This window comes from Adiantum capillus-veneris, chromosome 10 (genome assembly GCF_014529385.1).
Source record: "Adiantum capillus-veneris isolate H3 chromosome 10, ASM1452938v2, whole genome shotgun sequence".
Lineage (NCBI taxonomy): Eukaryota > Viridiplantae > Streptophyta > Polypodiopsida > Polypodiales > Pteridaceae > Adiantum > Adiantum capillus-veneris.
The window spans coordinates 109311054-109337904 of NC_140940.1; the positions used below are offsets into that span (position 1 = coordinate 109311054).

The 26851-nt window shown below is 44.6% G+C and overlaps 1 protein-coding gene across 1 annotated transcript in view; it reads left to right on the top strand.

The window, feature by feature from the left end:
• The first annotated feature begins 9559 nt into the window (after window positions 1–9559).
• LOC147449446 (uncharacterized) overlaps window positions 9560–26851 on the top strand; it is a 109425-nt gene continuing 92133 nt past the window's right edge. The window contains exon 1 of the mRNA XM_086521892.1: window positions 9560–9937. Coding sequence (XP_086378018.1) covers window positions 9815–9937 — 123 coding nt within the window. The 5' untranslated portion in view covers window positions 9560–9814. The remainder of the gene's footprint in view (window positions 9938–26851) is intronic.

Sequence of the window (26851 nt, forward strand, 5' to 3'; positions counted from 1 at the left end):
CCAATCTTCTTTGGCCAGCCAATCTGGCCTATTCCACCCATTCTTGATTGCTTTTTGCACTTCAGAACGCTTGTGTTTGCAGTATTCGCGCATTCGAATCTTCATCAGGTCTTCATTGAAGCGCTGATCCCGTGTTGGAACGGGAAACTCATCATGAAGTATGCTGATGACTCTGTTTTTTAAATCACTTGGTACTTCACTCCATTTGTTTAGTATATAGTGTCTAAACAGCTGAGAGCAAAGACCACGCATGCGCGAGATCACCTTCTTGCCGTCATCATCCATGATGATGCCGCCGCTGATGTCGACGGAGTAAGGCAAGCCCTCTGGCCGGTGACGCGTGAACCTGGGTGTCCCGGCAAGGGTCTCTAGCGGCGTGTCGATGGGGGTACGGACGTCAGGTGTCTCCACCGGAGTCTGGGCGCCGAAGCGAGGAGTGTCGAGTGGGGTGGCTCCTGGCGGAGTAGGTAGAGGTGTGTAGCTTCTAGGAACAGTCAGCCGTGCAAAACCTGGCGTAGACGGCGATGCTGTGGCTGGTGTGGGGGCGGGCAAAGAAGGGGAGGGTAAAGAGCCTCGTCGAACACGAGGCGGTGTGGAGGCATCGGTGGCGGAATCCCCACAACAACCGCCACCGCCACCACTAGAGCGCCGGTGTCTAGACGAGTGTGACGCTCGTCTCGTCGACGCCGAAGCTTCGGAGCGCGCCGAATGCTCCGAAAGAGAGGGAGATGCGGATGGTGTAGGAACGCGCGATGATGCGCCAGAGCGATGACGCTCCACGTACCACTGTCTCTGCTGCGGTGACAAAGAAGAAAGAAACTCCTCATCATCCATACCTGCATTAAACACACGAATATTTAAACTTAATATTGAATGAATAGAGTAGACAATGACGCAAAGACCATTAAATACAATGACGTAATGACGCATATAAATACAATGACGCAATGAATCGAGTGATAGAAGAGGCAAGTCGAAAACTCAGAATTTTCAATCAAAAGATGTGAGCGCGAGTAGAAAAGAGCGTTACACACCATGGAAGCTACTTAGAGAGCTAGAGCTTTTACAGCACGGAGCAAAATTGTTCAAATACAATATTTGTGGCTTTAAGAGATCTCTCTCTCATCCTCTCATAACTCAGCATAACTTCCTATATCTATATAGAGCTCTCCGTTTAAACACATATCCTCTGTTTCATTTTGTAGCTCCTCTGCATGCACCCCATATAGAGTAGTAGCATCTTGATGCTCGTCTGGCACCACCGCAGCGGCTTCTGATTGAGCATCTTCTCTGATCTCCTCCATTGATGTCGTTGTGATTGGCACATGGTAGCCTTCATACGTCCTTGCACTACGAGGGGCTACCTCTATGACGTACCACCAGTTTGATGTAGACTTTGTAGGATGAAATACTACCTGCCAGAGCCACATAACTTACATGAGAGCTTTCAAGCACATAACTTGTAAAAGGGGGATGTTAACTATTTATATACTTACTTGTTCACAATGCTCGGGTAGTACGAAAGTGTCTCTTAGGTCAGTCCATTTCTTAGTAGAATCCACCTCAATAAAACCAGACTCTCCTCTACGCACAGTAGCGTTTCGACCCTCCATGATTATCTTGAACCATTGCACGTCGAACAAGTCGACAAAAAATCCTCTGTAATCGATCCTCAAAATCTCTTGCAGCGTGCCGAAGTAAGTGAGTTCCGCCACCACGGGATCTGCATCAGAGGAACGTCGTCGACTAGACTGTTCAAATTTTGCCATGATTCCACAATCTTGAGTAAAACGCTTTTTGTCGATTCGTTCCACCCTAAAATGTCGACCTTTACACCATGCTGCTGTGTATGACTTATACTACAACGAACAAAGATTATGAGTGGCCGTTCAAACGTTTATAAATAAAGTCACTTGCTAGTCGTACATTGCAAACTTACCTTGGTCGCGCAACCCCGAGAGTACTCCCACTCTTCTTCAGTCACTTCGTCACCGCATTGTTGTGCGCTTTTCAATTGGTTGTGCAACCATCTTAAGCTCATGAAGGTTGGTAGGCTCTCCAGAACCGCTGGATAGTGCATCGGTGGTCGTCTTCCCCGTCTCCACTCGATTCGTGCCCTTTGTCGCTCTTGCTTTGCATCCTCATATTGTGAAATCCACTTTTGCATCACTGGATTGTGAAGCATGCAAAATCGGTTGTAAGGGAATGATTACCCGCAACTACATTATATGAACATCAACATATAGAATGACAAGAGAAGAAAGTACACAGTACACAGGCACAGAACACCTCTTGCTTCATTCATGTATAATCCAGACTCAGAGTTACAACAATAGATGCCATGAATATCATAGAGATTGGTTAAGTTACATCAAAAGACATGTATGCCCCTCCATATACAACCGCTGCTCCAGCGCAGATCGGGAACGGTGCACACACTCCTGTCCCATGATATGCCGTGAAGAACTGCCGCTACGGCCGTCGCATACCGCATGACTCCTGATCCGCAGTGTCCAGATATCCGCAGGACCGCATGTGCGGCTAATGCCGTAACATCTGGCACGCACGGTGGATTGCGCGAACCCACACTCAGCGCCTCCGGTTGGAAGGTTCTAGTGGTTGCTCTGCACCCTGCTCTAGTGAAGAGGAAATATCAATATAGCCAAAGCCTCTAAAATCTGCAGTATGTGCCCGATAGACCTCATCCAAAAGATGTGGATCTATCTCAATTTGTTCCGGCCAGGCAGCCCAAGGAATAAACTACGTTGGCAAAGAAATAGATTGAGGTGCTTGTGGCAGAGGAGCAAGAGGTGTATGTAAAGGATAATAGCGAGAAAGGTATCTATTAAGAGAAGACCAAAATGGAGGGCAAGGTGGTAGATTGAGAGAAAAAGAATGAGCTAAGGTCTCCACCCAAAAACAGACCTTGCGCCGCTCCTTACGAAATCAACGAATCATTTTCTACAAACGAGATACATGAGCCTGGGCTTCAGCACAATCCTCTGTAGCTTGTACCCAATCAGCAACATCAAAACCCTCAGGAACAACACTCTTACCTCTGTCAGTGTTGGAGGACTCGGGGTGTTGCACCACAACCTGCTGAGTGGGTGGCTATGCTCTCACCTTAGCATCCAAGCGTGTGCTCCAGCTTTGTAATTGATTATCCAAAAAAACTCGAAGATCTTCTTGCATCTCCACTGCCAACGCATCCAAATCAGTCATGTTGATCATTACATCGCCAGGGTGCGGTGCGATGTTAAGTAAGAGGCTAGGCTATGCTGCGTTCTCAACTGAAGAAGTTCCTGTTGAATAGAAGTCACAAACTTAGCATTAGCCCCTCTTAACATTTGTATTTCTTCCCCTTGCTGGCGAGTTGTTGCAGTCAGCTCTTCACTCTGAGTGGTGAACTCGTCAATGTGAGTCTGCGAAGCCGCTACCTGCGCTTCCAGCTCATTGAATCTTCCCTCTGTGGCGGGGGCTAGCCAGGCTGCATAAATAGACTCTGCAAGTCTGATCAAAAAAGTTCCGCATGCCTGTAATTGGTCAGCAGGGGTCGTTGCTGCCGTAGCCTCCCAGGGTAGCTCTGCGGGAAGAGTACCTTCCATCGAGGCAGCCGCATTAGTAGTACCCGAAGTTTCCAGTTGAGCGGGGACATCCGTAGCCGGAGAGCTCGTTCGCAAAGGAGTAGCACTGCTCACTCTCTCCTGCATTCGGCGGCGCCAACGAGCCATCGCAGAATCCTTCGAAAGAAGAGATGCAGTTGCCGGAGGTGGTGTCGAAAATTGCTGTTCCTCCTTGCCGCGCTTGCAGCTTGCTGATCTTGCACCTGTAGTGGCCATCTCTTGGGCTCTAGAGGATACCACTGCTGTCTATGGACCAGGAAAATCCCCAGTGCCCACCTGCTGCTGCTGTGTTTCCCTCTCAGCCGGCACTGCCAAGCTTTGTGTTTGCGACAGCAGAGCATTAGTTCCTTGGACCACCAAGCAATCATCTTCAAAGTGGCAGAGAGGATGCAGGGCGAGAGGAAAAACTTCTCTCAAAGGAAAAATCAATGTGAGCAATTGGCCAACCTTTGTATTGGTTGGGGTATTCCTCCCCAACTGTGCCATCACTCGTTGGCACTCCACCAGCAGTCGTTCTGTGACCACCGTTGCCCAAGCTACTGGCCCAAAGTTGGCCAAATGCAAAACATTTCTTGCTCAGGTCGAAATGGTATAAGTTTTGGCCTGCAGCCAAATCGCCTCGAGAAACCACCGATATGCATCCCTGGTTGCTACATCTGACAACCTTGATAGTTTATACTCCCCTTTGACCTTCAAACCAAATTCTTGTTCTACGTCTGCAGCAGGGATCACATGAGAGGCACGCACCACGCCATCGTTGGGCAAACAACAACACCTTGAAATCCTTTCTGCTGTCAACTGAATCTGCTGATTATTCAGCACCACCATATCGCTAGCAGCGAGTTGCTCAATCAAACCTGCTGCCTGCGGGTGAACTGGGATCCCTTGCCAATCCAGGTTGGCGAACACATGCAGCCGCAAGTCTTGCAGCCATGGGTCCACTCGTCGAAGCGCTAGCTTCTGTACATGAGTGAAAGGAATACATTGCAGGAGAGAAGCTCCCATAGTAGATTACCCACATTCTTGAATATGTGCATTGGATCGAGCAAGTGATTGATCACGAGTCGGGGCCAGTATGGTAACTCGTACCATAGAGATAGTCTCTTCATCCCTAGAGGCAATCCGTCATCGCACATCTCCTTCTGCTCTAACCATGCTTGTGCAGACATCCTTGGTGGCTCTCTTCCCAAAAAGCCGTCGCGTAACACATGATTCTCCGGAAGATACGCTTGATGACCTTCGTAGATTTGCTTCTTCAGTGAGGGTGCCCTACGTGCATTCACTCTAGGTCCACATGTGACACATGCTCTGTATCCGCTTGTTTGAAGCCCTGCATGTATACACATGATAATAGATCAACTATGGGGAAAAACAAGATTTACAGTGTCTGAGAGAGGAGTGTCAATAGATCACCTGAGCATTCTGTTAGCCCGGGATAGTCATGCATGGTCCACATTAGAATACCTCTGATCAAAGCATTCCGTCGTCCTGTGTGTCGGCTCATATCCACCACCTCTATGCCAATCCACAATTGTTGTAGCTCTTCCAATAGTGGACGAAGATACACATCCATATTCCCCACTTTATATCGCCCTGGCACAATCAAGCTTAGCCATAGGTGCCCCTTCTTCGTAGTCAACCACGGGGGAATGTTGTAGTTGACGATGACAACGGGCCATACACTGTAAGATGTTGATCTTTGACCAAATGGATTTACGCCATCCATAGCCAGGCCTAAGCGCAAATTTCGAGCTTCCCTGGCAAAATCCGACCATGTTCCATCTATATGTTTCCAGGCTGCGCAATCTGCAGGAATTCGTAGCACACCATCCGAAGATTTATTCTCCTCATGCCATGATGCTAGGGCGGCCATGGACTTACATTCGAAGAAATGCTTGATGCGAGGAAGCAAAGAAAAATGTCGCAAAACCTTTTGTGGAATTTTTGTCCCGTGGAGATCTACTCGATATCTTTCGGAATCACATTTCGGACACTTCTCCATGTCTGTGTATTCCCCTCTGAAAAGAATGCAGTCATTAGGACAAGCGTGGATAGAATTGTAATCCATCCCCAAGTTTCGCAAAATCTTTCTTGCTTCATCTCGGGAATCTGGCATCACATTGTCAGCTGGTAGAATGTGCTCTTTCAGCAATCTACACAACATAAAAATATGATACAGTCGTGTAAAAATCTATCAGATCATTATACATTTAGAGTTCTATTAAAGTAAACTAATTGTAATAGATCACCTGAAAAGCGCTGTGACGCTAGTGTCACTCCATCCAAACTTTGCCTGCATGTTGAGAAGAACCAGGAGTGCTTTCAATCTAGACATACGTGCTCCATTATACAATGATGTATCGGCTTCACTTTTCATATCATCATAGATAAGCCTTTCTGAATCCATGATCGTCTCGATCATTTCATCAATCTCGGGCTCAAACATTGCCTCGTTGGGAATGTGCTCTGCATGATCATCCCCCGAGCTGTCAGAGGCTACATCTTGTGGCCTCACATATGCTGCTTGACCAAAGCGCCTGCGAATACGTCTATTGGGTTGCAAGATTGCTGCTTGTTGGCCAGCGTCAGAGTCCGACGAGTTATAATTGGCAACAACTCGATCTATAATAGATGGATCGAACTCGCCAAATTCGCGAACGTGCTGCAAAGAAACACGTCTTGTCCGTCGCACAGCATGCTTGCATTGATTACAAGGACATAAGACCCTCGTTGAGAGATAGGTGTTTCGGTTGGACGGTCCCACATCCTCGTCGCTACTCATAATGAGGATAAAAAACTTATAACCTGGACAACAAATTTAATATTCTATTGGCATTCTTCGTCTTATCTCTCTCTCTCTCTCTCTCTCTCTCTCTCTCTCTCTCTCTCTCTCTCTCTCTCTCTCTTTACCTCACATTCTCTAGTCATGTCCAATCCCCGCACACCTCGGTCTAGAGGTGCACGGAGATCAGAACCACCGGGTTATAATCTCGTCTTTATTGGTCAATACCTATATTTGTGGGTACAAGAAATCTAGACACCCACGTCTACATGATACTGCATGTAGTGGACAAAATCCCTTTGCCTCTTCTCTAGCTGTAGCACTTCACTTCATCTTAACATCTTTTCACAGTAGATCTTTTCACTGTTCGTCTAACTCTAAACCCTAAACCGTAAGTAATTCTTGCGTGGACTCGATCTAACGTAAATAAGCGTAAATCTAACTAAAAATAAAGCTAAATCTAATTTAACGTAAGTCTAATGACTAGAGGTTGTCTAGATGGTCATTGTGTCGGGGATGTAGTGACTCTTGCCGCCCTGAAGATCCACCTTCTTCCCTATCTTCTGAAGACATTTCACCAGTACTTTTGGATCGACGGAGCCCACCATGAGTGAAGGCAGCAATACCCTATATTCCATTGAGGGCTTTCTTCACCCGCTTCATGCAGGCATCGCAGTCTATGGAGACCCGCATCTAATCTAATATAACGTAAATCTAAATCTAGCTTAAATAAACGTAAATCTAGTTAAAAATAAACCTAAATCTAATTTAATGTAAGTCTACATATAACCTAATCTTTAACGTCTTTTAAGATAGTTTCCTACGACGTTATAACTCTCTTCTTCCTGTGTGTGTGCGCGTGTGTGGATGTGTGTGCCAATAAAAAGAGATAAATGGTATAACCTTTCTATCACCCATGCCAAGTATGATAGATTGATTATGCCATTTCTCTCTTGAATAATAGGTCTTCAGTTCAACTCCTCGTCGGCTAGATCTTTAGGTCTTTTAATTTTAATTAGTTTCCTACGACGCTCCCTTAGTTTCTCTTTCTTTCTCTCTCAATGTGTGTGCGTTTTTTTGGATCGTATGCATGTTTTCTTTCTCTTTTCCTCTCTCAATGTGTGCGTTTTTTGTTTATGCATGTTCTCTCTCTCTTTTCCTCTCTCAATGCGTGCGTTTTTTGTTTATGCATGCTCTCTCTCTCTTTTTCTCTCTCAATGTGTGTGTGCATTCTTTGTTTATGTATGTGTGCGCGTTTTTGTTTTTGTTTGTACTCTCTCTCGCTCTCTCTCTCTCTCTCTCTCAAAAACACTATGTGTGTGTGTGTGTGTGAGAGAGAGAGAGGGAGAGAGAAAGAGGGGAAGGGAACATGAGAATGAGGAGAGGGAAGGAGCATACCTGGCTCTCCTTCCTCTCCTCGTGTGTGTGTGTGTGTGTGTGTGTGTGTAGAAGAAAAAGAGAGAGAGAGAGAGAGAGAGAGAGAGAGTGAGGGAGAGCGTTACCTGCTCTTTGCTTGAGGGCGCCGAAAAACTCAGATCTGAGATCTGAGTTTTTGGGCGCGCTCGGTTATTTTTTTTACCCCAGCTGGCGTTGCTATGAGCGTCGCTATAAGCGTCGCTATAAGCGTCGCTATGAGCGTCGCAAATTTACAAAGAAATTTGCGACGCTTATAGCGACGCTCATAGCGACGCCGGGAATTTTTTTTTTTGAGCGTCACTGTGTGAGCGTCGCTAATATGAAGAGCCTCTTGTAGTGTTTGTCAAAGAAAATTGAAGATGCGGAGCTATTTTTGGACAAGCTTCAGGCTGTTATCCATGAGGTTAACTCATAATTAGGAAAATTGGGTAGGTTCTTTTTGGTGTTGAATCATTGTACAAAGTTCTCAAGTACTCAACCCCCCAATATGAAACCCCTATGTATTTTGTAGTCCCTATATATCATGATCCCCATAGTATAGCTAGCCCCCATTGAGGCTTCAGAGAACTGAGGTTATACTAACCTTGTTAAGAGTGTTGTGAACCAGGGCTCAAAAAAATGATTTTATGGAGTCGGCTTTATATCCCTTTCACTCCTTTCTAAGAAGGTGAAAACCATATTTGAGGTGGAAAATTCTATATAAAATTGAGCTGTTCAACTAAAAATCTTGAAATTTGAGCCGGTCTCAAATCTTCCTTGTGAAAATTTGAGGCAATCGTATTTTCATTTGAGCAACCTTTTCCCGATGCCTGCTATAACTTGTTCAAGGCTCGAGAAAATGGTTTTATGGAATCAACTTTGAATCCCTTTCACCTTTTTTTGTGCAAGTGAAAACCATATTTGAGAAGGAGATTTCGAACTAAAATTGAACTTTTTTTTTTTGACCGTTCGAAGCTTTGCTTCGACTGGTTTTATGGGATTGCGCCCACTCACCCACACCCACATGTTTCAAGGGTTGAACTTATTAACTACAAATCTTCAAATTTGATTGAGCGGGCCTCAAATCCTCCTTGCGGAAATTTGAGACAACAATTTTTGGATTTCTAAAAGGAGCCTTAGAGAAGTGTTGGGTTAGGCATACTTTCAATGTTTTAGTGATGATTAAATGTTATCTTGGTTTTAAATTATTAAAACCTTTCATTTCACTTTCCTCACATGGCTTGACTTCTCTTGCATTCTATTATTTTAGAACGATAAAGTGAAGCTTCTAGTAAGTTTTATACATACACATACAGATACATACACACACATAATATAAATAAGTAAATATATAATATATGGTAATGAGTTCTTTTTATTATATATGTAAATAAAAATAAAATAATATATATATATATATGTATATATAAGCAAACCATAGTAAAGAGATCAAAAACTGGTACAATGATGTCAAACTTAGTTCAAAAATCTTATAGATTTCAAAAAATTTGATAGTATTTTTGGTTCGCTTCTTTGTGAGGAGGACACTCGATCGCTTAATAAAAAGAGACATTCCCGAACAATGCTTCACCTTATATAATTCTACTTATTCTAAACCTAATGATTTTATCAATTTCTTATTGTTTTAAAAAGCCATTGTGATCCTTTCCCTTGTTTGAGCGTTAATCACCTAGTGGAACTCCCATTTAGAAGGGTATTTAAACAATAAATGAGGTGCTGGCGGGGAAAGCGCATGGCGCATGAAGGAGCTTTCGCTAGGCTATAACGAGTGAACGCGAGAAGCCAAAATGCCCCCTTCACGTCCACGTCCCCTCTCGCTCTCTCTCTCTCTCTCTCTCACACACACACACACACACACATGCGCGCTCTACACACAGTGCCGCACGCATGCACATGGCCTTTTCGCCTTTCTTCTCTTTCTTGTTTCATCAGTGTTCTAATCTTGTTTTATTGATTTCTGCACATTGAGCTCGTTCTCTCAGCATCAGCTCCCATGGGAGCTCTATACGACGATGCATTCCCTTTGTCTCAGCAAGCTACAGCACCCGTTTTTCAAGACCCGAGGCATACCAAGCCTGTCCATGACAACGTTCACAAAACCATCTACCTTGATCCAGTAAGTCCTTTCTATGACTTTCTGCATGGTGGCGCTTTTTGCCCCATTATTATTTCAATATAACATATTCAAGCAGTCCATCTGTGTTAGTTCTCTGCATAGCATTCCTTTTTTCGACTTCATCATCTTCAACATTCATGGCTTTTAGAAGCTGTTCCTTGGAGATTACGTTTCTGTCAATGGCCTTGAGTCTGTGCTGCGTTAGTTTGTTTACTGAATTGCATTTTTCATGAACAAGCCTTCTGATTTTGAATGAAGGAAGGTCTCCACAAGTTATGGAAATCTCGTTTGTGAGTTAATGCAAAGAAACATTAAACAACAATATCATAAAATCTGAACGTTATTCTTCGGAGAAGGACTTGAAGGTTATGATGTAGCTCTCTGATTATGGAATTGCGTTTTGCATGAATCAGTCTTTTGATTTTGCTCTAAAGGAAGTTCTCTACAAATCATGGGAGTCTCTTCTGTGAGGTAATGCAAAGAAGCATTGAACCGTACCATAAAATCTGAGCATTATCTTTCGCAAAAGATGTCAAGGTTAAGATGTATCTTTTCTAGCCTTTGAATTGTGCTACCACTTATAGAGTTGGGATACTTCTTGTTACCTTGAGCTTTATGATTTGTGGGGTTTGCATGCTGTTGCCCTAAAACTGGCTCAAGAGAGTTTTTCTAGGCGAACCAGGTTGGTAACATGAATTTAAAATTGACCAAACCACTTTATGACTGCCTTTTCCATCCTGCTTTCATAGTTTTTAAGCTCCAAATCAATGGGAGAATGCTATCTCAAGCTGCTTGACAGTTTTTTTTATCTGTCATCCAATCATGTTGGTTACAAAGGGCAGCCCTGCTTCACTTAAATAATACCATGCGCATTAGCTCTGAATACTCTCTAGTGTCCTCACCTTGCAATTCATATAGAACACCTTATGGTGAAGAAATGGGATGAGAAGGCTCTCCCCAGGGCATCTTAACGAAGCTGAGAGAGTCCCTCAAATCAAACTCTACTTTCAATGAGTTTACTGCTGCAGCCACAAGGACAGAGGGGGCTAGAAGACTCGTTAGTTTTTTTACATAGGGAGCTCGAGGCGCACAAGTTGCAACGAGCTTTGCAAGAACAGAAGTCTTTGCTTTATGCTTTCAAGCAAGACAAGTCCCTTAAACAAGACGTGATGGATGAGAGAGAGAGAGAGAGAGAGAGAGAGAGAGAGAGAGAGAGAGAGAGAGAGAGAGAGAGAGAGAGAGAGAGAGAGAGAGAGAGAGAGAAGAGGGGGCGATCAGCCCCCCATGACTACCATGAGCAGAAGACCCAATACACAATGACCAGGTGATAGAAGTGGGTACCCCCTGGCCCTGTAAACAGGTGCCCAAGGGGAGGTAGGGCAAAGCTTGGAAAAATGCCCCACAACCCAACAAGAAAATGATATATGGAAATATATGAGGGTGGACAAAGTAGGCGGCCGGCCCCAAACTTGGGTGGCCGGACCAGGAGCAACCTAGACTATGGGTGGCGAGCCCGGAGACACTAGCCGTACATGCATGCCCTAGACATGTGAAGCAGCAGAGTGGTATAAGTCTAACACCCCCTCTCAACACCGAATGCTGAACAAACCACGTGAAGCCGAAGATGTGAGGCAGATGATGAAGATGTCTGCTGCGATGTCCACTGAAGGATACTCCATGAGTGTGCAAGAAGTTGACACAAGACTTGGGATTCTCTGAGAAGGCGACAAGAGCATGATGCTCAAGAACCTAGAGATTCCAAGGAGCGGAATGCTCAAGATCCTTCAGAATCCAGAAAATATCCATGAACACCAATCCAGAACCATAGCCAAGAAATCCCGTCATTCCGGGAAGGATATGAAGAAGGTCTCTAGACCTAGGAACACTCCAGTCAAGTTTGATACTTTTGACGGAAGGGAAGATGTCCCGAAAGCTAAAACTTTCATTCGATAGTTTGAAGTTGCTTTTGCAAACGGCGATTTCTGAGAAGCGTCAAAGGTGAGGCATGTGATCAAAACACCTCAAGGGATTGCAAAGTACTTGGTGGTATACCAAAGCTCTGCAAGGAACTTACAACAAGACTTGGATTCAATTCAAGACTGAATTTTCTGACAAATTTTTTTCCTCTACTCTTTGAGGAAGGCATTCAAGAAGATTGGGATCGGTATGCCCAATAAGAACACGAGCGAGTCAAAGCAAGTAGTGGTTCACTCTTGCCAAGGTAGCTCCACTCATGACCCTCTCTGAGGAAGAAAAGATGAAGAAATTCAACGAAGGACTTTTGCTCGAATTTTGTAGACGCATCTGCAAGATACTTTGCAGCAGATGGGGGAGTTAGCGATAAAAGATGAAAGTGTACACCTTAGTGTACATAGAATCTAATCCCCGCAGTGGGATGGGAATCATTGAACATAGAAACGTCAAATTTTGTTAGCCCTCCTCGACAGATATGTGGCTATCCGAAGAAAGTTTGGAGTAAGGGAATTCAAACTGACTCCTGAGATTTTGAACAGAAGATCCTCGAACTTTAAGTGAGAGGGCAGGTCTTTTATCAAAGTTAAATCTTTGAGGAACTCATAAACTGCGTATTGCTTTTATGCACGAGATATGCATGTGGCTAACCAGGACAATCATTCTCGAGTATTTATGAGAGTAGGATCAAGTTGGAACATTGTTCTATGAGATGAACTGGTTTGCTAAACCATTCGGAAGGTCAACTATTGATCTGGTATCCGGAGGGTGATAGAAACTCAGCTCGTTGGTTTTGTAGAGTACGTTCAAAGCATGAATGACCTCTATATAAACCTGCACCTACTCTTGGGCACTGACGACGTGAGTAGGGATGTCATAGCTGTTGTCCAAGCTATGCATGATAAAGGTGATAATCTTATTCTTCCTGTTTGGACAAGCAGTGAAGTTGAGATCACATATTGTCAAGTTTGGTTCTTTGCTCTTCGTAGGTTTGTAGTAGTATTCATTTTTCGATTTCATATTTAGCTTACCTGAGGACTTAAGAATGTGTTCCGTTATAGGTTGTTGTGTGAAGTTTGATTTCGAGGATTAAGTTTTTAAGATGTCTTATCCTTTTTTTTTTTTGGCTTAAAGTTGAGTACTTGTTTTAAGCCAAGTAAGTTGCGTCAACTTATTTTACACATACCTTTTTTGAAAACATTTTTAAGTTAATAATGTTTTGTTTTATCTAGTTTTGTTTCGAAGCAATCAAAGTGATTTAGTTAGTTAGTTTGTTTGTTTTTGTTTTTCTTTTCTTTTCGTGTGTCCCTTGCTTTTATAGTTTTATGAGTGCTTTATTCCCTCTTATAATTCGTGAGTTCAGACTATTCTGAACTTATGAAGGTATATTGATCTGGTATCCGGTAGTTCTCCAACAAATTACTTGCTATTGCGGGTAGGACATTATAAAGGAACCATTCCGAGTTTTCAGGAAAAGAAAAGCTTTTATCAAGCTGGAATACCCTATGAACCAACACCCCCTACCTGGTAAAGGAAGACATGGTAGTGCTTTTCGCACAAGGGAATGAATACTCTTTTTACGAGGGAAGGAATAAGTGACGATTTACGGCCTGTGCTCGAGGAATCCAAGGATTGAAATCCTAGTATTGATGAGCCGGTTTTGCTCTAATATTGAGCCAAGGGATCGTCAGGTTGAGCGTCTTCGCTCTAAGGATCTTACGAAGGGAAGGTAATTTCCCAGGTTCACCAAAACTCTAACACAACTTAAGAATTATGTACACCTTTGGGTACATGGATAACACACGAAGATGTAGACCTATACTAAGGTGGGTCATCTACATTTGATTTTTTTTTTCTGTTAATGAAATGAGATGAACCAACTTCCTTTTTAGGAACTGGATGGGAGTTTGTTATACTCTCTTGAGCGCCTTTTTTCGCGCAAGGATATTCCGACACGAGAATTTCTATTTGAGATGTGTTCGGTAGAAGGAATTTGAGTTTCTCTACGGAGAAGAGGTTTTCTGATGGTCGTTGATCATTGAGTACGCTATGTGCTTTTACCATTATATTAGCAACTTTTGGTTGTGATATATGTTTCTCCATGAGCAAGTCAAGTAGCATTTACACGTTGGTAGAATAAATTCAAACTATTATGTTCGTAAGAGTATAATTCGCAAACTGTTTCAAAATGGTAAGTATTACATATGGGAGAACATCCCTGAGAATCAAAGAGGGTTTGCTCTATTGTGGACCGGAACGTATGTGCAGCTTGAGATTTTGCAAGTCGTCATTGATGCTTGCAAGGTGAATAATTTTTGATGATTTTGCAAGGAAGAGACGCTAATGGGCGTCGGGAAAACACTGCGGGTGGTAATAACTCATAGGAGAAAAAGATTGAAAGCAGTGCCGCCGTGCACAAGGGATCTTCGGATCAGAACACTTGGCCTACCCAAAGCAACGACCCGGAACAAGAACCTTCTTTAAGGTGATCACAGACTCTATTTGTGAAAGAAAGACATCGACATTAATGCTCTATGACTTGGGCATTCCCTATGTGGGAGGACACAAGAGGTTTAATACCCTCTGGACTAACAACGCAGGAATATGCGCAAGGACAGATACCTAGATTGATTTCTAGGAGGATTATTCTTCTGGAGGTTGAAAAGGCGAAAGTGACTTAACAGATTCTCGGATGAGGAAACTTACGATCTCTTGGAAAGACATGAATGACGAGTTCTTACATGGCTTGTAAGTTTGATGATTGGTGAAGGATATCCTCGACGTACTAGAGGAACGACATGAATCGGTAAGGTAAGTATTGAATTATTGCGTATCTGCTTAATTTAATTTTTGAGTTCTCTTCTGAGAAAGAATCACCTCATCTCACCAAGACTTGGAATTTTTCCGGTTTCTTCCCGGGCAGTTCAGTTGGACCTCTACAGTTGAGGACAATTGTTTATAAGTGAGGTATGTTGCTAAATTGGCTTTATTTGACAAAAAAATAATTGTAAATGAATTATTGGGTTTATAAGTGAGAGGGTTTTCTCGCTTGGAACATCAAGGAAAAATAAATTTAAATGAATTATTGGAATTTTAAGTGAGAGAGTTTTTCTGACTGGAGACATCCGAGTACAGAATATTCCTAGTGCGTCATTTAGAGAATGACAGGAGCATTGTAAAAGGGAATATTTGTAAGGCCACCAGGAACGGGTACTTCTGATGCGTCACATCGGATGGGTGACAGGGAGCATTGAGAAGAAGTATCCGACCATCCGGGAACGGACATCTCTGATGCGTCATAGGTGGGGTGACAGAGCATCGTGGAGGAGATTGTACCGTAAGTTCAGTAGGAAAGGACAAGGTGATGGATATTCCTGATGCGTCACAAGGTGGGTGACAGGTGCATCGAAAAGGGAATATCGATAGTCAGGAGGAAATTCCAAACTGTATTAGAATTGTGCACAAGGAAAAGCAAGCACTTGAACGAAGATGGGTTCAGAGGAAACTGTGAGGAAAAAACGGACGCTTTTTGAGAAAGCGGGATTTTTTTTCGGGAAAGCAGATGCTTCCCGCGAGGAAGTCTATGTTTGCATTGCAACTGTGCATGTGATTGCATCCAGGACGCCTGGGAAGTGCTGTGAAAGCATTGTTTTTAACTTATAAGGTTTTATTGAGTTTTTAGTTGTGGCAATCCCTTTAGGTAGTAGCAATTTTTTTCATTTCTAGACTTTTCACAAAGGTGGCAATAAGCCCGAAGGGGGCATTCCTATGGAGGATGCCCTGGAGAGCAACATGAGCTACACCAGACCACAACCTTAGACTCGTGCTGAGCCCTGAGCTCTTCTAGCTCCTGCTTGATTTGGTCCAAAGCCTCTTGATGTGGAGGCTCTCGTGATGAATAGAGAAGGATCTCTACTCTTGAAGAGCTCGTTGTAACTCGAGTGCTTCTAGTTTCCTGCATAAAGAAATCAAGGGGTCAGATGGACTTTCCAAGAGTATTGAGGCAGTCTCTACCTGAGGAGGGTCGTTGAATAGCTTCCTTGCCCCTTCTATCCTAGTAGCAGCAACAAAAAACTCCTCTAGAGTGGCTTTAGGTCGGAGACTCTCTCGGAGTTTTTGCTGAGAAGTCTTGGGGAGAGCCTTCTCGACCCACTTCTTGACCATGAATTCTCCTGGTTGCTGAGTAAGCTTGGCGACTGGGGACTTTGTTCTTGTCATGAGTTTTGCAAAAGTCTCATTTGGCTGGAGCACCAGATTTTCCAACTCATCTAGAACCTTCGCTTGAAAGTCACCTAGTGTGAAAGATTCACAAAATGTTGCCTTAGTGTTGCCCAAGTAGTAAAGTGGTTCTCAGCGAACTGGCTGTACCATTTATTTGTTAAGCCATCCAAGGTCGACGGAAAAAGGAGGAGGTAGGCGTCTTCTCTCTTGAGGCCACGGCCCCTACAGAGGGGTACAAATCTCCTAGATGGTCGTGTGCATCCTTTGTGGAGAGTCCTTTGGAAATTTTATGTTCACCTGCTTGTCAGCTCCTCCAAGGCTGTCTGCTCAGGAGCTTGCTGTAACACAGTTGGTGAGAAGTGTACTGGGGAAGGTGAAGAATTGATTGAGGGAGTAGAGGTAGATGCGTGGGAGGGTAGGGGTAGCGAGATTGGTGGACTTCTACTCGGCACGAAAGATTGATGCTTTTTGTGGTAGTACTTCAGAAGGCTCAGTAGTGGGATTTCGCGATCTTTAGACTGCCTTGTATGTGTCCTGCAGGAGCAACAAACCTACCCAAGATCTGGGATGAAGACCCGTGAGCTTGCCGGATAGTCTAGACCCACTGGACCAAACCTGACTAGACCAGGCTAGACTTTGCTAGTCCACTCCCCCTAGATAGGGGCGAGAGAGACTAGATCAGCTAGACCAAGCTCTACGAGGCGAAGATGGGTTAGACCAAGCTGGATGAGGGCAAAGCTGGTCTAGACCACACAAGCAGACTAGACTAAGCGAAGGGCTGAACCACCTAGCTCCTCATGTAATCACTTCCGACGAGTGATCGGACGGAAAGACAGAAAGAGCGACAATCTACACACTCAGCAACACTTCAGCACTTCAAAACACTTGAATAAAAGAGAGAAGACGACATGGCGCGGCGGAGTTCCGTGCCAAGACGTATTGGCCCCAAAGACTGGCGCCCCTTTCGGTATTTCTTTTTTACTGCTTCAAATTGGTACAATTGTAGATGGGTCCAGCTCTTCAAGATCTGCTTCCAGATGCCGTGAAGACTGACCCATAGGGCACCTATAAAGAGTACAAGGGTTGCTGAAAGCAGAGCCCCAAAAGCATAAACCTACAAGCAATTAGTCCCAAAAATCATATGGTCTCAAAAAGTTGGCGTTAAAGTGGTCCAAAAATCGCATGTAAAAAAGCAGAAAATCCATACTGTAGTGCCACGTCAGCAGGTCAGCGCGCATTTGCGAAAAATCCGTATTGCAGTGCCACGTCATCACTAGTGTAAATTGCAGAATTCCGTACTGTAGGCCACATGGTAGCAACATCGTAATTTGTGGGGGTTCCTATGGTCACCACGTCATCAGCTTGTCACACCTCAACCATGTATGCTTAGTGGAGTGGAGTGAGATTTCAGTTGAGGTCCCACTTGGCGTGTCAAAAATGAGAGCACTTGTAGCAGGAAAAGTGGTCTATACTGCGGGTGCTCCTCAATGCAATATGTGTGAAACCACACTTCAACAGAAAGAAAACACAACACAACACTTGAACGAGAAACTGAAGGACACAACAATAGACTCAGAACACCATGGAACTTGACTAACTCATGGAACCAATACAGACTTTGGCTAGCAGCACACTCAGCTCCAAGCCCATGACTCAAAGGTACAATGGGGGTGTCGAGGCTTTGATGTATAGGGAGAGTGCAGATATGCGGTGCTGGACACAAGACACAAGACTCAAGACACTAGACCATAGAAAGTACATGAATCATACGACGATTAGAACCAATTACACATATATACAATCATAAAGATCCATCAACGGCTAATAAAATATCCCAGTTCAGCTAAGTCTATCTTCAAACTGTGGTGGTGGTGATCTGGCCACGTTGTCCACTTGACCACCACCCGTACGTGTGCCACTAATCATTGCCTATGCGAGTGTTCACCCAATGTGAACCCAAGACCAATTGTCAATTGCTTGCCCACAGCGCAAGTGACACATCCCAACCCTATGTGTCCGTGGACAAGCTACACCAAGCAGGGTTTCCGTCAAAGTCCAGTCAAGTTAAATTAGGAGTGATCTGGCACTTTTGTGAGTCTATTCATAGACCGTGCATGCCCAGTCACTCAGTGTAGGTGCATATCCTCTGGTTGCATAATCACAAGCATAAGCATTTCCATCAGAGTCAGTTTGGGGATTTTTCAGATGACTTTATCCCTTTTTCCCTATTTTTGACATGTTTCACTTATTTATTAAGTGACTTTTGTTGGGTAGTCAGTAGGGCAAATTGGGTAAGTTAATTTATAAGCAAACCCAAGTTAGCCATAATTGGCAGATGAGCAAAGAGCACAACAGGCTTTTCCCAAGCAGCAGGTGTTCCCTCCCTCTCAGCAAGAACCTCCCCATTCCCTTGGCGAGGCCAATCACCCATGCTAGCGTTTCCATCCTAGAGCGCTTCCCCCCTTGCCGGTGTTTACCATAGCCATCGCCATCCCCTTGTGCTGCCTAGCGTTTTCAGCATTGCAAGGATCGCCAGCAAAGAGACCAGATCAGCGTTTTTCATACAGTTCAGGCCAGCGTTTTTGCAACCACTAACGCCAGCCAAACCCAGCTTTTGCAGCGTTTTCTGGAGCAGCCTTTACAGCGATTTCAGCCCCTTACCACCCTGCTGTGGCAGCGTTTTCAGCAGCCTGTCGACACACCAAAACGCAGCCCAAGTGCAGTGAAAAGTCAGCGTTTTATTCTCAGGAATTCAGCCATGAATCCGCAGCAGAAGCCCAGTTTCCTTCAGCGTTTTCATCCATGATTCAGTCGACAAAAACAGTCCAATTTCAGCCATCAAGAAAAATCCCAGATTCAGTCAAGTTGCTGCCGTCTTCATCGTCATCGGCATAGTTAGCATTTGTACGCATTTGTGCAATCAAGTAGACCACTCTCGCCGACGAGAGTGGGGCCTTCGGAGGAGGGTTTTACAACCCCTTGGTGTCGTATCTCTTCTCTCTCCTTCTCTCAATCTCATTCATTTGCACGCACTAGATCCACTCACTTTGTTCGTGACCACCACATTCTCTACAAGACGGAAAGCTCTCTCTTTCCCTAAGAACTAAAAGGAACCTTGAGCAATAAAGATCACTAATCTTGAGAAAAAAACAACATTTATTCCGCTGCACCTTACATTGGTATCAGAGCTTTGGAAGTGTTCTGCACTACTCAAGGAAAGAACCACAAGAACCACAATAATTTTTTTTTGCTTGTTGCGATCGCACGAACCCAAGTTTACTTGGGCGTGGCGATTCCTAATCGTGTTTTGTTGAAGAGTGACAGGAATCCCAAGAAAGAAGGGCTTGTCCAGCCTCCCCTTGTGTTTCTTTTCACTCATTGAGAGCGGATCGTGCACTTAGCGGCCGGCCAATCGACGTGAGGTGGGAAAAAGCAGCCTTGGTGTGAGCGCAAGGCCGCCAAGGGGTGCGTCCACAGAAAAGGGTAGAACTCGGGTGAAGAGAAGATCCTTCTCCAACGCGATTTGCAAGCAAAAGAAACCCTCAAGAACCTCAAGAAACCAAGATTCTCACGAATAAAGGACCTCAAGAACCTCAAGACCCTCAAGAACCAAGTTCCTCGCAAGCTTAAGACCCCAAGATCATAGTGCATGGTCGTTACCCGAAGCGGCATGGATACCTTGCCTTTAGGTGATGAGCATGAGAGAGGCGACGAAGGATTCTCCCCACCAGGAGGTTTTTCCAACCCTCTCCCTTCGCCATCTACGCCAGACCCTATGGAGGCGATGAAGCAAATGATGGCCATGATGGATCGACAGGACGACAAGCGCCTTGCTCAGGAGCGTGAGCGCATGGCTCTTGCCGCAAAACAAGAAGAAAATCGACTTGCTTTCGAACGCGAGCGCGATGAAGGGAGGCTCAACGGGAGATTCGTCATCAAGAGTTTCTTTCCCACATCCTAGCGTCGAAGACCGAACCACCCAAAGATCGTGGAAGTTCGTCAAGTGGTGCAAGCCACGACGCGGATTCCAACCATCCGGTTACAGAAAAGTTGACTTTTAGTAAGTATGACGGTAAGATGGATGCTACAGTTATTCATTCTTGGTTGCATCAATTTAATGCTTATTTTGCGACAACTAAGAAAACAGGAAATAGCAAAGTTTTGACGGTAGCTTTGTATCTTGCTGGTGATGCCATCAATTGGTACCATGCATGGCAAGAGGCACAGCTAGCCGCGCACCTAGAGGCAGCCGACGATTTCACGCCCCTCTTTTAGTTGGGCTGATTTCCAAGACAAGCTCAAGGCGCGGTTTATGCCACCTCAGTATCTTGCACGCTTGAAAGAGGATTGGCGTAATCTCAAGCGACACGGTATGCCAGTCATGTCTTTTTCTAACCGTGTTTTGCAGCTAGGCACTCAACTACGCAAGTCGGATGATGAGCGCAAAGAGGCTTTTCTCTTTGGGTTAGACGAATACATCAAGTTTGATGTTGAAGTCTTTGACCCCGCGGATCTCAACAAGGCGGTAGCAATTGCTCTCGCCCAAGAGATGAAGCACAACAAGGGAAAGCCTAAGGAGAACAAGTCTTCTCAAGGGACATCTCAAAATTCTCAGAACACACAGAACAGTAAGAACGGTAAGAATGGTAATTCTTCTAGCCCTTCTTCCTCTAATTGCTCAGAGAAGAACTCTCACAATGAATCTAAGGGTAAAGCTAAAGTACCTGCAAAACCTAAGCTAACCCCTAATGAAAAAGCTTCTCAAGGAATTGTAGGAGGATACATCACGGCTGAAGAACAAGTGGTTTATGCTAAAGAAGGTAGATGTTTTCAATGTCACATTAAGGGTCACATTAAGAAAAACTGTCCTAAGACAGTCGCACCTAAAGAACCAAAGGCACCTGCAACTACCACAAACTCTGTCACAACACAACCTTCATCTTCGCATGACTCTGACACACACATTGATGAATCTCTCATGAAGTGTTATGGTCATGTAAAAGGACAGCGTTTTATCATATTGTTTGATCCAGGTAGTATGCATGATGTGATTAGTCCCCCTCTTGTTGAGAGAGCCCGCCTAGAGGTTAGTCAGAAATCTCCTATCGAGGTTTCTGGCTTCGCTCTCGGTATGGACTCTCTCATCACGACGGAGTGCCTTGGTGTGATGTTTACCGTTCAACAAGCTTCTTTTAGTAGGAAATTTCTTGTGTCTCCTCTCTCAGGATATGATATGATTTTGGGCATGAAATGGTTTCGTGAACTGAACCCTCTCGTTGATTGGGAGGCCCTAACTCTCACTTTGCATGCCAAAACAGATTCCCCCCTCATCATTCGTGCTGAGGAGGGCTTGCATTCTTTGCCTCTCATCTTGCATGTGCAGGTAAAGCGTGAATTACGACGAGGAGCACAAGCGGCATTCATATATGCTGTCCCAGTTTCCCAGAGCATTCAGGCTCCAGGGAAGTATTCGGAGTTGTTTACGAAATTTACACATCTCTTTTTGCAGGATGATCTTTCACCTCGGCTTCCACCGGAGCGGCCGAAGGACCATCGCATCGAGCTTGTGGAGGGAGCGCAGCCGGTCAGTAAGGCTCCCTACCGTTTGAACAAGTCACAAGAGGAAGAGTTAGAGCGACAACTCACGGAGTTGGTGGCTAGAGGATTCATACGTCCTAGTGTAAGTCCTTTTGCTGTCCCTATTTTGTTCGTTCGCAAGAAGGATGGTTCGTCTTGTTTGTGTGTTGATTACAGGGCATTGAACAAGATGACCGTCAAAAACAAGTTTCCGATGCCCCGCATTGAGTATATCTTGGATAGGCTCAATGGGGCAAAGGTTTTCAGCAAGGTCGATCTCAAAAGTGGGTACCATCAGGTACGGGTATTCAAAGGCGACATTTTCAAGACCGCCTTTCGCATCGAGCGAGGGCAATGGGAGTATATTGTTATGCCTTTTGGATTGACAGGAGCCGTGGGTACCTTCAACCGTCTCATGGTAGGTCGTTTCGGCGACATGGTAGGTATATGTGTGTTCATCTTTTTAGATGATATTCTCATTTTTTCTGCATCGTGGGAACAACATGAAAGAGATGTTGAAAGGGTATTAACTCGTTTGGATGAGTGTCAGTTGTACATTGCAGCTAAGAAGTATGAATTTTTTCTTACTGAAGTCACTTATCTGAGTTATATCATTTCTGCAAAAGGTGTCAAGTTAGACCCCGCGAAAGTGGAACAGGTTCGTAATTGGGATTTGCCCAAAACTGCATATGATGTGCGTTCTTTTCTTGGTTTATGTCAAGCATATAGTTCGCACATAGAGAATTTCGCACGCATTGCTGCACCTATGACTGATGTTTTGAAAGGGGTAAAGACTCGCCCTCAGCGCGTAGACTTGCCCGAGGCAGCCATTGAGGCTTTCGTAGCTCTCAAGATTGCGGTGACAGAAGCACCGTGTCTTATCCTTGCCTCTTGGGATGACTCCTTTGAGGTATGGACGGATGCGAGCAATGTCGCCATTGGCGCTGTGCTCCAGCAGCATGGTCGCCTGGTAGCTTTCCTTAGCCGGAAGCTCAATAGTGCGGAAAAGAATTATTCAGTTTATGATAAAGAACTTTTGTCTGTCATTCACTCTCTTAAACATTGGAAGCATTTTTTGTATGGTAGAGAGTTTACAGTGCGCACAGATCATCAAGCCCTCAAGTGGCTCCAGTCTATGCCTAGTGCACATTGGAGTGATCGCCAAGCGCGGTGGTCACAATTTTTTGAGCAATTTGGTGGTTTGATTGAGTATGTGCCTGGAAAAGCTAACCCTGTTGCAGATGCGTTGAGTCGCAAAGGACAGATTTTGGCTCTTGAGTCAAGAATCACATTTTCTATACAGGTTGAGTCTTTCGACAGCATGAAGAATCAGTATGCAGATTCGGAGTTTGGTAAGTATTGGTTGTAGGCTCTTGCTTTCCAAGGGCCCAGCAACTATCTCATTCGTGATGGATTGTTATTTTTTCGTCAGCGTCTATGTGTGTTGCCCTCTCTTAGGCCAGCCATATTGTATGATGCACATGACTCTCTCACGGGTGGGCACAAGGGTATGAACACCACATTGGAAAAGATTGAACGATTTTTCTATTGGCCTAAAATGTGAAAAGATGTGTTTAGTTATGTCACACATTGCACTATTTGTCAAAAAGTGAAAGCTCCTCGGGGTAAGCAGCAAGGCCTCTTTCTTCCGCTCCCTATTCCTGAGGGACCTTTCCAGGATATCTCTATGGATTTTGTGACTAACTTACCACCAAGTCAGTCAAGGAACACTCAATGTTTAACTATTGTTGATCGTTTCAGCAAATTCTGCATGTTGATTCCTTGTAAGGCCACAGTTACTGCCCAGGATGTTGCACGATTGTTCATAAAGTATTGGTACCCCCTCTGTGGTTTGCCAAAGTCCATTGTTTCAGATAGGGATGTTAAGTTTACATCCAACTTTTGGCGTGCACTTTTTGAAAATTTTGGCACAAAGTTGAATTTTTCATCCGCTTTTCATCCACAGTCAGATGGTCAAATGGAAATTTATAATCAGTTAGCTTTTGATGTGTTGAAGTCTTATGTTCATGATCAGCAGTCTCAATGGGAGCTCTATCTCCCATTGGTACAGGCTATTCTCAATGATTCCTTCTCTTCTGCTATTGGTCGAACTCCGTATGAGGCAGCTTTTGGCCGCCGATTCCAGTCATTGTTGACTCGATCGGTCAGTCAAATGCCTGATGCCAATGCTGAGAGTCAGTCATTGGATGAGATTTCTGAGAGTGTGAAGCTTCGGCTAAGCAAGGCTCAGGAATCTTATTCTCGACAGGCTAACAAGTATTGTTAGGAGGTCTCGATCAAGGAAGGAGATTGGGTGTATCTACGGATTATGAAACAACGTCTTAAGCAAGTTGGAAAGAAATGTCCTAAATTATCTTTTCGTATGTATGGTCCTTTTCCAGTCATCAAAAAGATTAATGAGGTTTCAATGAAATTAAAGTTGCCTAACTCATGGTCAATGCACAACGTTTTCCATGTTTCTTGGTTGAAAGTGTTTCAGGGGACACCTCCAAAGGACGTTTCGGAAGAAGAAGAGCCGGAGATTATCGATGAAGCAGAGGTCATGGAGCCGGAGCAAGTCTTGTTGCATCGGTTTCCCCATGGTTCGAAGAAACAAGTACTTCAAAGATCGAGGAACCCATGAAGCGGTGTGGGTAGACGAAGAGTTCTTCAAGGATTAGCCAGAGTTGTTGGCAGACTACAAGGAAGCCATGCAGCTCGGTACCAATACCTCACTTTAAAAAGGAGGGGATGTCACGTGACACATCCCAACCCTATGTGTCCGTGGACAAGCTACACCATAGCAGGGTTTCCGTCAAAGTCCAGTCAAGTTAAATTAGGAGTGATCTGGCACTTTTGTGAGTCTATTCATAGACCGTGCATGCCCAGTCACTCAGTGTAGGTGCATATTCTCTGGTTGCATAATCACAAGCATAAGCATTTCCATCAGAGTCAGTTTGGGGATTTTTCAGATGACTTTATCCCTTTTTCCCTATTTTTGACATGTTTCACTTATTTATTAAGTGACTTTTGTTGGGTAGTCAGTAGGGAAAATTGGGTAAGTTAATTTATAAGCAAACCCAAGTTAGCCATAATTGGCAGATGAGCAGAGAGCACAACAGGCTTTTCCCAAGCAGCAGGTGTTCCCTCCCTCTCAGCAAGAACCTCCCCATTCCCTTGGCGAGGCCAATCACCCATGCTAGCGTTTCCATCCTAGAGCGCTTCCCCCCTTGCCGGTGTTTACCATAGCCATCGCCATCCCCTTGTGCTGCCTAGCGTTTTCAGCATTGCAAGGATCGCCATCAAAGAGACCAGATCAGCGTTTTTCATACAGTTCAGGCCAGCGTTTTTGCAACCACTAACGCCAGCCAAACCCAGCTTTTGCAGCGTTTTCTGGAGCAGCCTTTACAGCGATTTCAGCCCCTTACCACCCTGCTGTGGCAGCGTTTTCAGCAGCCTGTCGACACACCAAAACGCAGCCCAAGTGCAGTGAAAAGTCAGCGTTTTATTCTCAGGAATTCAGCCATGAACCCGCAGCAGAAGCCCAGTTTCCTTCAGCGTTTTCATCCATGATTCAGCCGACAAAAACAGTCCAATTTCAGCCATCAAGAAAAATCCCAGATTCAGTCAAGTTGCTGCCGTCTTCATCGTCATCGGCATAGTTAGCATTTGTACGCATTTGTGCAATCAAGTAGACCACTCTCGCCGACGAGAGTGGGGCCTTCGGAGGAGGGTTTTACAACCCCTTGGTGTCGTATCTCTTCTCTCTCCTTCTCTCAGTCTCATTCATTTGCACGCACTAGATCCACTCACTTTGTTCGTGACCACCACATTCTCTACAAGACGGAAAGCTCTCTCTTTCCCTAAGAACTAAAAGGAACCTTGAGCAATAAAGATCACTAATCTTGAGAAAAAAACAACATTCATTCCGCGGCACCTTACATACAGAGCCCTAACCCGCCAAGTCTTCAGTGGCTTCACACGTGAGTAGTTTGTGACAACCACCCTATGCAAGAGGGTAGAGAGCTGTTAGGCTAGGCCATCACGTCCTCATGAGCTCCAATGGTTTCTTGCACGTTGCCATGCCATATGTACAAGCACAAAGAAGCTCTGATACCAATGTTAGTCCCTTACCGGATTCATCTTGCACACATGGCATGACATAAGCCATACTCACGCATAGACGAGCGTAGAGAGCGGATGTCAGACTCACCTCCCAGTCATAGAGCCAATACGGGCTCACCCCGTAGCATGGGACCTTGCAGCAAACGGGCTAGCCTCTACCACAATTGTTGGTGTGCCATACCACGGAGCACACAACGAACGGTTCTGCGAATAGAGCTGCCAAGGGCCTAGAGTCCATGTCACAAGATAGGCACCACGTGCCAATAAAAAAGAACAGACTGAACAACTTTAAGCACTTCAAATAACAACTGAACTGGAAAAAAGATGCACGACACGAGACGGGGAGTGGTGAAGTTTCACCCCAGGAGAGCACTGGCCCCAAATACTGGTGCCCCTTTCGGTATCTCTTTATTATTGCTGATACGCAAAGTACAACAGTCGGGGAGCACCTCCTCTGCAATCTGCGCGCTGAAGAGTGCCAGAGAGGGCCCCCAAGGCTCATATCAAAGGCCCAAAGCCTAAAAGCATCAAATATGAAAAGCTGATCCCAAAAAAACACTTTCCTAAAATTTTGGGATTTTCTTAAAAATCCGCCACGAATTGCGGAACGTCCGTACATGTGCCACGTCATCATATTTTGCCGTGCAAAGTCTTCTATGTGTGCTCTACTTTATTTTGAATGCCTTTATGTCACTTGGGCCCCATCGAACGGGGTCCCGTAAGTTGGTGGGAACTCTCCTTTAAAAATACTCCACTCATCAAGACTTTGTAAGTCCGTAAAACTTCTTAAGCTCACAATGTTGACATCTCCTTCTCTTGGAATCTTGTGAGGATTTTTTACTACTTTCCAATTCATTTGTACTGTTTTGTTTGTGCTTTTTGGTTTGCACCCTCATAACTACTTTGACTCAAACTATTGGTTTGTTATTGTCAAAGGAGATACATGGCAAGACGTTGACTATGTTTAATTATGTTTTTCCTTTTTTGGCTAGGTTCCTAGGATAATCCTTAGGATAATGA